General features: G+C 51.6%; 1 protein-coding gene across 1 annotated transcript in view; it reads right to left on the bottom strand.

Moving 5' to 3' along the window:
* The window catches only part of GRHL3 (grainyhead-like 3 (Drosophila)), a 31,917-nt gene that overhangs the window by 17,386 nt on the left and 2,935 nt on the right, over positions 1–11,596 (bottom strand). Inside the window, exons 2-3 of the mRNA XM_004678617.1 lie at positions 3,178–3,364; positions 303–364 (exon numbers count right to left, since the gene is read on the bottom strand). Of these exons, the coding sequence (XP_004678674.1) occupies positions 303–364; positions 3,178–3,364 (249 nt within the window). The remainder of the gene's footprint in view (positions 1–302; positions 365–3,177; positions 3,365–11,596) is intronic.

Genomic DNA, 11,596 nt, shown 5'->3' with positions numbered 1-11,596 from the left:
GGGGATTACAATTGAGATGAAAAAAAAAATGTGAAAAATGATGTAAAAATAAACTTTTTAATAAAAAAAAAAAAAAAAAAAAAAAAAAACCTCTGCTCCTCTGGACATACTGTAAGAATATCTTTTACGATCATTGGTATTTGGACAACAGTTAGCTTATACTCATCTTTTCTTCTAAAAGACGCTAAAGTACGTCCATTAGCCCCCGAAACACTGAGCCTCCTTTGCCCAGGGGATAAGAAGCTGAGGACTAAAAGGGGGGTGGGGGGAAGCAGTGGAGACGGTGGCCGGGCCGGACTCACCTCTTCCCCTGGTCGTTCCGGCCCCCAGTGCTGGAAGACAGTATCCGCTTCTCCTTGGGGCCCTGTGAAGAGAGGGAGGGCAGTCTAGGCTCGGCGCTGGGTAGCTTAGGCTGGTCAAAGCCTCAGCCCCTCCTGCGGACCTGGCCAGACAGGGGGGCGCTTTGCTCACTGCATGACACCTGCCAGCCTCTCATTTTGGCAGCGACTCTACCCTTGCTTAGTCTGAGCCCCAAGTTAGAGAGCAGGATGAGGTGCCCCAGGAGTGGCAGTTAGGAACCGTGGGATGTGGAACCAGGCAGACCTGGCTTACCTGCTTAGAAGAGCTGGATAACTGGGTGAATGTGCCTTTCTGAGACTCAGCTCCTGCCTGTGTCGAGGGGGTTATTCGAGGGAACGATAGGCACAGTGCTGGCTGCTTAACACAGCACCCTCCGTGTGCTGCCTCCTGGACCGACGGCCTTCTGTGAGTTCTCCAGTCTAGCCCCTCACAGCTACTCTGCCGAGCTACTAAGACCATCCTCATCATATAGATAAGAAAACTGAAGCCCAAACGCTCTGCTGCCTTAGTGGCTAGCAGCATGAATTCTGAATCCAGAATTCTTGGGTTCAGTTCCTGGATCTGCCACATACTGTGTGGTCCTGGGCGAGCCCCTTCACTTCTCTGCCTCACTGTCCTCACCTGTAAAGCAGGGGTGGGGAGAGTAATACCCAGGGATCGTCCAAGTGCTTACATCAGCACCAAGCCCAAGGAAAGCACTCTATAAATGCTCCCTTTCATGATTATCATACATATTGTTACATTTTAGAGCACCTAAGTCATTTCTCCCATGGCTATCAAATTGAGAAACAGGTCTCGAACCCCGCCACGCCTGGGAAGGCGCCTGGTACAGTGCTGGGGATTCAGTGAGCCACAGCAAGTGGCTGTCTTTGCGGTGCATTGTCCAGAGCCACAATGCCAGTTTGTGGCAGGGCTAAGTCTCAACCTCCCAACTTGAAGCTCTTTCTGCACCATGGCACGGTATCATTACTACTCACAAGCTGCCCAGAATCCAGAGTGTTCTGGAATGGGGACAGCAAGGTGGTGTATGTTACCAGGACACAGATCTCGTTAAAGCCGTGGCACCTTCAGAGCCTGTCCCTACCGTCTGGCCTGAGGAGGGTAGCCTCTCACCCAGGGGACATGATGCTGGATTTTAATGTGTGGTCTAATCTCAAGCTGAAGCCCAGACTGGAATTCTGGCTCTCACCACACCCCCAAGCTGAAGCAGTCAATTCAAATTTCTTTCCCATTCAGGACCCCATCTGTCTGCTGGGAGGAGGTAAGTTGGGTCACTGTACTGCTCCAGGATGAGAGCCAGCACCAGAGAGAAAACCAGGGCCTTCTCCTATCTGGGAGCAATTCCTGACCTTGAATTCTGCACTTACACAGGGTTTGCCTTCCTCTGTGGGCTAGGGCAGGTAAAATACTTCTTGACCAGTAAATTTGAGGGCCGGCTTTAAATGTCTTAAGTTCAGAGCCAGTTATCTCAATAGAGGCTATTCACGTCCCCCATCGTCAAATATGGAAAGTCTCTTAGAATAGTCATCCAGCCCCAGGCTTCGCAAGAAAGCTTGCTGTTGTGTGCAATTCTGACAGATGGGTGGGGCTGCCTAGAATCCCGGGACCTCGTGTGCCCTCAGTGAGAATGCAGGCTAGACTCCATTAACGGGCACAGGTGACACAGGAATCATGCATTTGTGATCACTGGCTGATAAAGCCCACCTGTCACATAAGGGAGGGCCTAGCTCCTATTCTCAAGAACTGAGTCTCCCAGAGTCAAGGCCAAGGCCCTGGAAATTGTTAGAAAACAATAAAAGAGACTTTGTCAGTTGTTATAGTGCACGAAATGGCAGCGACTGGAAAGAAGGAGCGCAAGACGCAGGAGAGGGAGAGGAGATGCAGCAAGAGGGCTCCCAGAGCAGACAGGCCTCACAGGGCCCTGCAGGAAGAGAACAGGCACAAGACAGACAGCACCTTTCTGAGAGATGGGTGGGAAGAGCAGGGTAACTGAGGTGACGTAAGCAACAGGGACGGAAAGAATATGGCAGGTTAAAGTTCTTGCTGTGATGGAGTGAACTTGGCCAAGCCATTCAGCCATGTGGTCAACATGTACTGATGACTGTGTGGCCGACAGCAGGGGGGCACTGGGACTCAGTTATGGTCGTGACACTGTTCCTGCCTTCCAGGAGCTCTGGGGCAGTTGGAGCATAAATGGGCAAAGAGCAAGTTTCTAAGGACAGAGTCCAGAATGATGATGGTGGTTGCTGATGGGGCCGAGAGGAAGCAAAGAATTGGAGGCCCAAGGAAGCTTCCCACAACCCCCACCCAGTGAATCAATGAGACGACACTGAAGCTGAGACCCAAAGCCGAGAGCAGAGTTCCGCCAGGGAGAGGGAGGCAGGCACAGTTGCCAGGCAACAGGTACCATGTGCAGCCGTCCTGAGACAGAAATTATACGGGGTGAAGGGGCCTCCCCGATGGCACAGGAGTTAAGTCTCAGCACCATGAAGCTATCTGCAGCCACTGCGGCAGTTCAATCCCCATGTGGGAACACCCACAGGACCCAGCAGACCTCTCCTGTCTCACCTGTTGCTCTCCTCAGCAGTGTATTTCAGTAGATTCACTTGTTCTGCTCCCCACTCTGTCTCTAGTGAATCTTCTCACTCCCTACCCCCATGCCTCTGGGCTACATCCCAACTCTTATTTCCATAAGTTTTTTTTAATCTTAAAAAAAAAAGAGGTTGCCTGTGGTGGGCATGGTGGGCTGCTGGGCCAGCAGGCCTGAAAGGGGAGACCCATATCCAAAGAAGGGCACACCCAGGATGGGGAACGTACCATGTAGTAGTCGTAGAGGAAGCTCAGTGCCGCGACACTGTCATCGTCCCCGTTGACTCTCATCATGGCCTTTGTGGCAGCTGTCAAGGGGTTTTCCAGGTAGGTCTTCCAGGCCTCATCCTCACTAGTGTAGGGGAACTTCTGGAAGTTGACCGGGTCATTCTTTAGCAACCGCACAGACCTAAAACTGGAAGGCCAAGGAGGAGGATCACATGTAGGTTGTCCCAGATGAAGGTCCCTGAAGAGCCAGCCTCAGGCCAGGGCCCGAGAATGCAGAGTTACCAGCCTAGAAAGCTTGTGCCAGCGCTGTGGAGCTTGGGGTGACAGAACGAATCTGAACTCCAGGGCTCGAAGCCTCGGATGGATACCAAATGCCGCCACGTAAAAATGGTAGACCCGGGCCTCAGTTTCCTTGTCAACAACTTGAGGACTAAAATCCCAACCTTGCAAAGCTTCAGGGAGGATTCATTCCAATGCTTCCAGGGAGAGACTGACTCGAGGGGGTTAGTCTAGCAAGGACAGGAAGTGACTATGGCAAGCTGCAAGGATAAAATTGCCAGGTAGTCCAGCATGACTTCTGAAGAAGTGCACTTCAAGCCAACGAAGCCACAGAGGCCGGAGAGAGGGTGTGGTGAGGGACCCGGAGAGCCGGGCGTGAAAGCCCGGAGGCAGAAGCTGGCCTTGGGGCAGGCACCGCAGAAGTGCCCAAGCAGCGGTCAGATGTCAGGAGCTGGAGAGCAGTGCTGTGAGGCAGAGGTGGCGGGCCTGGGCCCTGGGGGACCTGCAGGCGGACAGGGAGATGGCCTGAGAGACACGCCGCGCGGGCTCAGGAAAGAGGCCGATGTTTCAGGCTGTGACACTGGGCCCTGGGAACTACATCTGGTGGGGGAGGGGAGCAGGGCAGGGTAAACAGTGTAATGTTGGTGACAAAAATCATACCATCTTCTTTGAGCACGGCCGTGTTGGAGGCTCTGAGCTACGCATGTTTCCCGGTTCTCTCACTTAGTTCTCATAACAACCCTATATGGCAGGTACTATGATTAGCGTCCCTGTTTTCTAGATAAGAAACTGCAAAGCAGAGATGTTAAAGGAGCGCCCAAGCTCTGTTGTGAGAGACCCAGAGGGGTTTCAGGCTCAAGCAGGACGACGCTGTACTCCAGAGCAATATTCTCAAACCTGGATGGCTTGTTCAAGCACAGGTTTCTGGATAAAACCCCTAGAGTTTCTGATTCATAGGTCTGGGGTGACCAGAATTTGCATTTCTAATGAAGTTCCCTGGTAAACTGATGTTGATAGTCTGGGGACCACTCGTTGAGACTTATTGGCACAGATCTGACTCTTCATCACAAGAAAAGTATAGAGATGGAAAGTTCTGGTTGTATTCATTTTAGAGAAAGGAGCATGTGGAGAACAGAGGTAGCAGCGAGGCTGGAGAAATGCCAGGGATGGAGTTAGCACTGATTGGACGGCTGCAACCCCAGTGCCCCGCTTTCTCCACAAGCCTGAGACACTCAGTCACCGGGACACAGGAGCAATACCAGCTGCGGTTCACTGTGGCACCTGTAAATACTCTCCACTCGTGACTGCTCTTTACAAGAACACGACCCGGTAAGACACATTTGTTTAATTTTACAGGTAAAGAAGTCTGAGGCTTACGGGGGACTAGAAGATGCTCACGATCATCCATGTAGTCCATGGCACACCAGGATTTAAACCCAGGATGGGTTAGCACTGAAGCCACACTGCTTTGCTATACAGTACAAGAAGGCAACTCTCCCTGCAGCAGAAAAGTGATTTTGTGGGAGTTTTGAGTTGAGTACAAGGCAGGCTGCTGGGGGCGGGAGGGACCGTCACCGATCACGCTACCAGAAGTGCCCACCGGCTGCCCAGCAGCTCAGTCCCCTGTTCTCAGGCAGAGTGGGCCAGCACCCAGCCCATGCCCAGGACAGCTGCTCTCCCAGGGGCTTCAGCCCACTGGGCCCCAGGGTACAGGGCAGGGCGTTGCACAGAGGGCGGGAGAGAGAACTGTCAGGCAGGAAAGAGAAATGACAGAAACCTTCCTGCTCCAGGGGCTAGGAGAGGCAGGCACACCCCAGGTTTCTGCTGCTATAAATCAAGGGCCTCAAGATGAGAGGCGAGAAAAGGCCCCTCCTAGCTGCCTCCTGATCCTGGGGTTACAGGAACAGACAGAGCAAGCCAGTGGCTGCCCCCATCCCTTTCCAGCCTCAAGTAAAGGGAACTCCCAGGCCCGTGGGGCACAGAGAAATAGATAAGGCCTGTGAGCAACCTGCTCCCCAGCCCCTGACCACCCAGGACCCCAGTGCTGAGCACCGTCAAAGCCCACCTGGCAGGATTAGGGCTGAGTGCACAGCTCAGAACCCAGAGAGATGCTCAGAACTGTCCTGGCCCCTCAGAGCTAATGCACGTAGTCACTACTGCCCTCAGGTCTAGCTCGGAGGTGGACACTGAGGAGCTGCAAAGTGCCACAGGACACAGTGACTCTGACGTCAGGGGCAGGTCTGGGCCTAGAGACCCAGTATGCGGACTCTGGAGGAACAATCATTACCAGGCTGGATGAACTCTCGGTTATTTTACCCCAGTTAAAGATTAAATGTTCAAAGACGATGATAAAGACACACCAGAAACAAAAGAACAGATATTGTTGGCTGCTCACCTGGGCGTCGTTTTCTTGCCTACAAGAGTCTCCAGTCCATCCTGTGGGAGCCTAACTTCTGATACTACACTGCTGCCATCACGCCTTCAGCATTTAAAACCACTTTTAGGTGTTTAGAGCCGTCTCGATGTGACAGCCACTTTCCTGTGTCATCTCACCTACTGCACACAGTAGTCTAGAGAAGATGTTAGGGAGATCAAGACTCAGACAGGTGAAGTTACCTCCTAGCTTCACTCAGCTAGTGAGTGGGGGAAGCTACCTGTTACCTGGGACTTTCGGACTCCCGAAAGTCTAGCACTGTGTGCTAGTCTCCTTGCTAGACACGGTTCCGCTTCTGGAAAGTCCCCTCCTCTGGCGCACACTGAAGCAATTCCCACTGCAAGGCAAGAGGGACCTCCTGCCCACACAGGCAGAGGGGCTACGAGGGAAACAGAAGACTGGAGAGTTTCTGGCCAGCACCAGGAACCTGAGGAAGGTCCTCTTGCCTGCAGGCGCTAACAGTCAACCTCAGGCCCCCAAATAAAGCGTCTGGTTTCCAAAAAGTCTGGACTACAGATAAGGCTCCCATGGACCAAGGTGGCAAATCCTGATGTCTAAGAAAAACTGGCTGTCCTCTTCAAGATTGGAATTAAAGGTCCAAAGGAGTCTGCCCTGCAACAGTGCTACCGCAAAGCAGAAAAGCCAGGGCTCCCACCCTTCACGGCCACTTCCCCAGGACCCCCACGTGCTCTCTCCTGGTGTCCCTGTCTAAGACAGAACTCCTCAGCTCACAGAAGCTGCGAGGGGACAGAGGTAGAAGGGACAGTGTGAGGACATGGCCCTGGAGCGGCTTCTTCACGTGGGCACTCCAGCAGGGCGTAGCATGAAGCCACAGACCATGCCGTGGCCCCACAGACCCTGGCCCTGGTCAGGGACTGGGCTCCTCGGAGACTATTTCCTCATCTGTGAAATATGTTTGTTGAGTGCCTTCTGTGTACCAGTCAGGGGCTCTTCTAGGCACTGGGGCCTCAGCCAAGAACAAGACAGATAAGGCTCTGCTCCCATGGAACTTACAGTCTAATTGGGGAAGACAGATCATAAACAAGTAGGTAAATGAGTTAATTTTAGTTAGTGATAAGTGCTATGAAGAAAATGAGAACACAGTCATGTGGATGGAGTCACCAGGGCTGTCTACTTCAGTGTGAGGTTAATCTCATGGGTTGTTAGGAGAATTAAGCGCATTAACGTAAGAAATGTGCTTAGCCTAGAGCCTGCCAGAGAATAATCATTCAGTAAATAACAGCCATCATCACCATCATCATGGCCATCATCATCCCAGAACCCCCAAATGAGAGTAAAGGGGAGACTTTGCCTGAGGTTCTTAAATTAACACCTTCCTCAAGCCTCCTGTCTGTGAACCAGGTTCTGTGTCAAAAACAAAAGACAGGTAATAACCCCTTGCCTCGACTTTCACATTCATTATCTCATGGAGCCTTCCAACATACATGATGTTATTATCACCACAGAAACAGCCAACAGAGACGTTAGGTGCCCCCACTCCAGGGTACTGGCCGAAAGGGTTACAAAGCCAGGCTCCTGGGAATTAAGTCCCTAACTAGTCATCTCTCCACCAAACCACTCATTTCCAGGAAGGGTGGTAGAAGAAAGGAGGAAGAAACAATAAAGCCATCATTTTAACGAAACATATCAAGTACTGCTATGAGTCAGTACCGGTCCTAGGCAAGCAAGGCCATCCCTGCCGTCAAAAGAGGCAGCAAGACCTGCATGAGCTTTCCAAAAACAAAGGAATAGCTAGTATCAGCTAGGTGAAGAAAACTGTAAAGGAAAATGTTGCAGGATTACTGATCCTCCTGAACTCTGGGCGTGACTGGATGTTGGTTGAGAAGAGGGTAGAAGGGAACCGGAAGCAAAGAGATGGGTGGAGAGGATCTTGAAGAAAGGCAAGATCACAGCCATGAGCCTAGGGTAGCTCCAAAGTTCGTCCGCCTACTGCCGGCCAGGTGTGAGGCAGGTTCTTTGCATACGTTGCCGTGTTTCGAGGAAGGCCAGCCCACTGAGGAGGAAACTCAAGTCCGAGACTTGATAATCCCTCGCATTTGCATGGTGTGTTATATTTTTCAACATGCTTCTCATCATTTGTCATCACCTCTGATCCTGCAACGCCCCTGTAAGGTAGGGAGGGAAGGGATGACTCTTCCATTTGATAGCAGGAAAAAGTGAGCCACAGAGAGGACCACAGACTTGCCTAAGGCCGCACAGCTGGTATCTCCTGGCATCGAGCAGAGAGCAGAGATCTCTGCTTCTAACACTGAGAACCTCGCAAGGCTGCGCCTTTAGAGCCTCTCTGGTCTGGCTTGTCCTCCATTCGGAGAGAGCTGGATAGAAGATCAAGAGCGAGGAGCTGGGGTCTGAGAGGTCTCACTGCCTGAGGCCTCCTGTCCCTTCACCTGTGGTGAGGTGCACATTGCCAGGCAGAGACAGCAGCCTGGGTGGGGCCTCCCCAGCAGTTCACCCTGGCTCAGAGCACGCAGCACGGGCGGGTGTGGTACAGCCGCTCCAAGCCCAGTCAGACTCCTAAGTTTCCTGACTCCACCACACATCATTCCAGGCTCAGCATGGAGGGAGCGTAGCGTGAAGTTGGGGTTCATCCCAACAAACACTTTAGGGCTGTGAAGTTACGCTCTGTACTTTTCTGGCTGAGTTACTTAGAACTCCCAATGAGACTAGGCAAAAGTGTTGCAGCCATTCGTTGGGTTTAATTTCCTGTTAAATCCTAGCAATGTAGGGTACACAGAGACCTCAGAAATCTAGTCTCAGAGAGAAGTCTGTCTTGCCTAAGGATATATAGCCAGTAGCAATTGGGACGCAAGTTCTCCCCTCTTCCTATCCAGAACGAGGCATTTCAGTAATTCATAGATGAAAAACTTCAAGCATTCTTACTCAACTTTGCAGAAAATAAAACTCACCACTAAGGGGGCAGCCTCGGCCCCTTCAAGGGAGGTGCCTGGACAGGGCCCATCCAGTAAGTGGGCCCCACCGCCCTCCAGCCTGAGGAGGAAGAGTTCCAGCGCCTGCTTGAGCTGGGTGTTGACACCCTGATACACCCAAAGATTTACCAAGCCCTGTGAGCCACCCAGCCTCCTCAGCAGTGATCAATCACACTCACTGGTTACCCCCCCAGGGAGGCCCTGCCACAGCTGCTCACCAAGGGGTCGTTTCAGGCCAGCCCCGTGCAAGGTGCTCCCTCAGCCTGTCACAAGTGCTCCTGGTTCTCGTGCTTGCGGGCAACCCACTGGTTTTCAGGAAATGCAGCTTGTGAAATACACCTTGTCCCATGCTGAGGGGCTTGTTTGGGGTCCTCCCTAGGGAAATGGTGGCACCCAAAGCTGATGCTAGTAACTCACATCAGTGTGAACTGGGTGGTGTGAATTCATGGTTCTAGAGGGGCCCAGAGCTACAGACCTGGGTTTCCAGTTTCAGCTCTGCTCCTTACTAGCCTTGTGGCCTCCATTCTCTTGCTGTAAAATGGGGAGAGGTGGGAGCACGGACTTCACAGAATTATGAGGAAAAACTACCATTCGCTGAGGAAAAACTACCATTCACTTCCCCAGTGCCAGATGCTGTCCACAACATGGAGGCAATTATCTATTCAGTCTTCACAACAACTGTGTATTACTGTCAGAAAGGGCAATGACATAATGCAGGTAGGGTGATCAGCAGAGTGCAAGCACATAACGTAAACTATTATTATTATTACTAATACTCACTTTGTGGGGGGAGCCCCCAGCAACGAGCCTGCCAATTCACAGCTTCACTTTCTCCTACCTGTAAATGGGACATTTTCCTAGTAGCAGCAGGAGGCCTGGCACGGGAGATTCCCAGATAAGAGGGGTGAGCCCTGCCAGCTTCATCATCTGGATCCAGGTGGGCAAGCTGAGGGCGGTCAGATTTCAGTCAACGCGCCGAGTTGCATGTAAATTAATTACGTGCCATTTTCTAATTATGCCAGAAACTCCCTTTCTTCCTTTTGAAAAATTCTTTCCTGTATGGGAGTTTTTCTTTCACCTTATAGTCTCCTCTTGGTTTCCTGATCAATTTTCCTTTTTTCCCTCTAATCATTCAAAAGGAATTTGAAGTTCTCTAATCCCAGGGCTCCTTTCATTCACTCACTGATTCACTCAACAAACATTCACTTAAGGTGTACTCTGGAACAGGACTCTGTGCTGGGTCCTGGGTCATAATGTCAAAAATCACGTCTTCTCTTCCCGCAAGTTCCCAGTTCTTGCTGAGTTCCAAGAAAGGCGCAGAGAAATAACAGCAAATGTGGGTGAGATCATTTCCCTTAGAACCTTCAGTAGGTCAGTTGTTCTGATCTTGTCTGCTCCACTTTAAAAATGGGAAAGCAGAGTTTCAGAGAGGGGAGGACGATGAGGAGAGGAGAGAAACTACATTATTAATTGTCAGGCCTTTTACCTCTCTTATATGCCCTGTGAGGTGGGAGCTGCTGTCACCATTTATACATGCAGAAACCAACACTTAGGTCAAAGAGCTGAGCCAAAAGCCACCCGATCAGGCTTAAACACAGGTGTGACCATTAGCAAAGTTCTCCGTCTGCTGACTCAGCAAGTAGGCTGCAGGTCCATGGTGGATCTGGGCACCTCCTGGCTCCCAGATCTCTGCCAGGTCTTTCAGGCCAGTGGTTCTTAAACTTGGAGAATCACCTGGAAAGCCTGTTAAAACACATATGGCTGAACCCCACCCCCAGTTTCTGATTCAGTAAGTCTAGGGTGAGGCAGAGAATTTGCATTTCTAACAAGTGCCCAGGTGGTATAATGATGATGGTGATGATGATGCTGTTCCAGGGACCACATTTTGACATCACCATTTTTAGGAGAACCAATACTACTTCTCTTTGAAAAAATAATTCCCTTCCCTTCTCTTCCTCACTTCAAAAGTGACACCGGTTTGTAAAATGCAATGCATAAAATACAAAATGTACAGAAAGTAGTACCCAGAGGTTAGCTCTGGCCAGTAATTCTCCACCACTGTTAATAGCCTAGGTTTCTCCTCTTTTCAGCCTGGCCTCGGTCATTCTTTTGACCCTTCAGTAAATACCCGACCACAATTCCAGCTCTTCCCAGGATATTGGATAAGCCACAGTCACCTCTTCTGCAAAATCGCGTTAATCCTCCCATCGCTCACTACATCGCTGGAGGCTTCCACGGGACAGTAATTTACCAAGCACCCGACACAGCCTACTGTGGAGTGCGCACTCAGTAAATGCGTGGCTGTTGCTTTGTTTTCAACGCAGGCGAGTTTGGGGTGTTATTTGAGCTTCACCCCTGGCCTTTCGTCCCTCCCCTTGCTCTGTACAGACCCTGAAGACAAGCTGGGCGTCCACGGGGCCAGGGCAGCCCACGGAGCTGCAGGATCATCTGGAGCGTCCCGCACCCCGGGCCGCCGTTAGGGCTGTCTCAGCCCCTCGGCCCAGTCCGCCTGCTTTACAGCCCAAGCCTAATGAGGGCTTTTAACTTTTCATTCACCAGCAGCGTAACTCCGACTTTTAATAACACACCTTGTGCACGACAAAAATTTGCTCCTGGCAATCATGGTTTCGACCACAAAACCACAGCGGGGAGGCGTTCCTGGTTAACTCTTTCAGCGCTCCAGGCAGTCTGGAGCCCGGCGCTCCGGGAGAGCTGATGGAGCGGCCGGCGGGGCCCGCGCTCGCCGCCAGGGGCGTCC

This window comes from Condylura cristata, unplaced genomic scaffold, assembly GCF_000260355.1.
Source record: "Condylura cristata isolate star-nosed mole 26May11 unplaced genomic scaffold, ConCri1.0 scaffold00008, whole genome shotgun sequence".
Lineage (NCBI taxonomy): Eukaryota > Metazoa > Chordata > Mammalia > Eulipotyphla > Talpidae > Condylura > Condylura cristata.
Note: the sequence above shows the minus strand (reverse complement) of the source record. Positions and strands in the feature narration are given on the sequence as shown.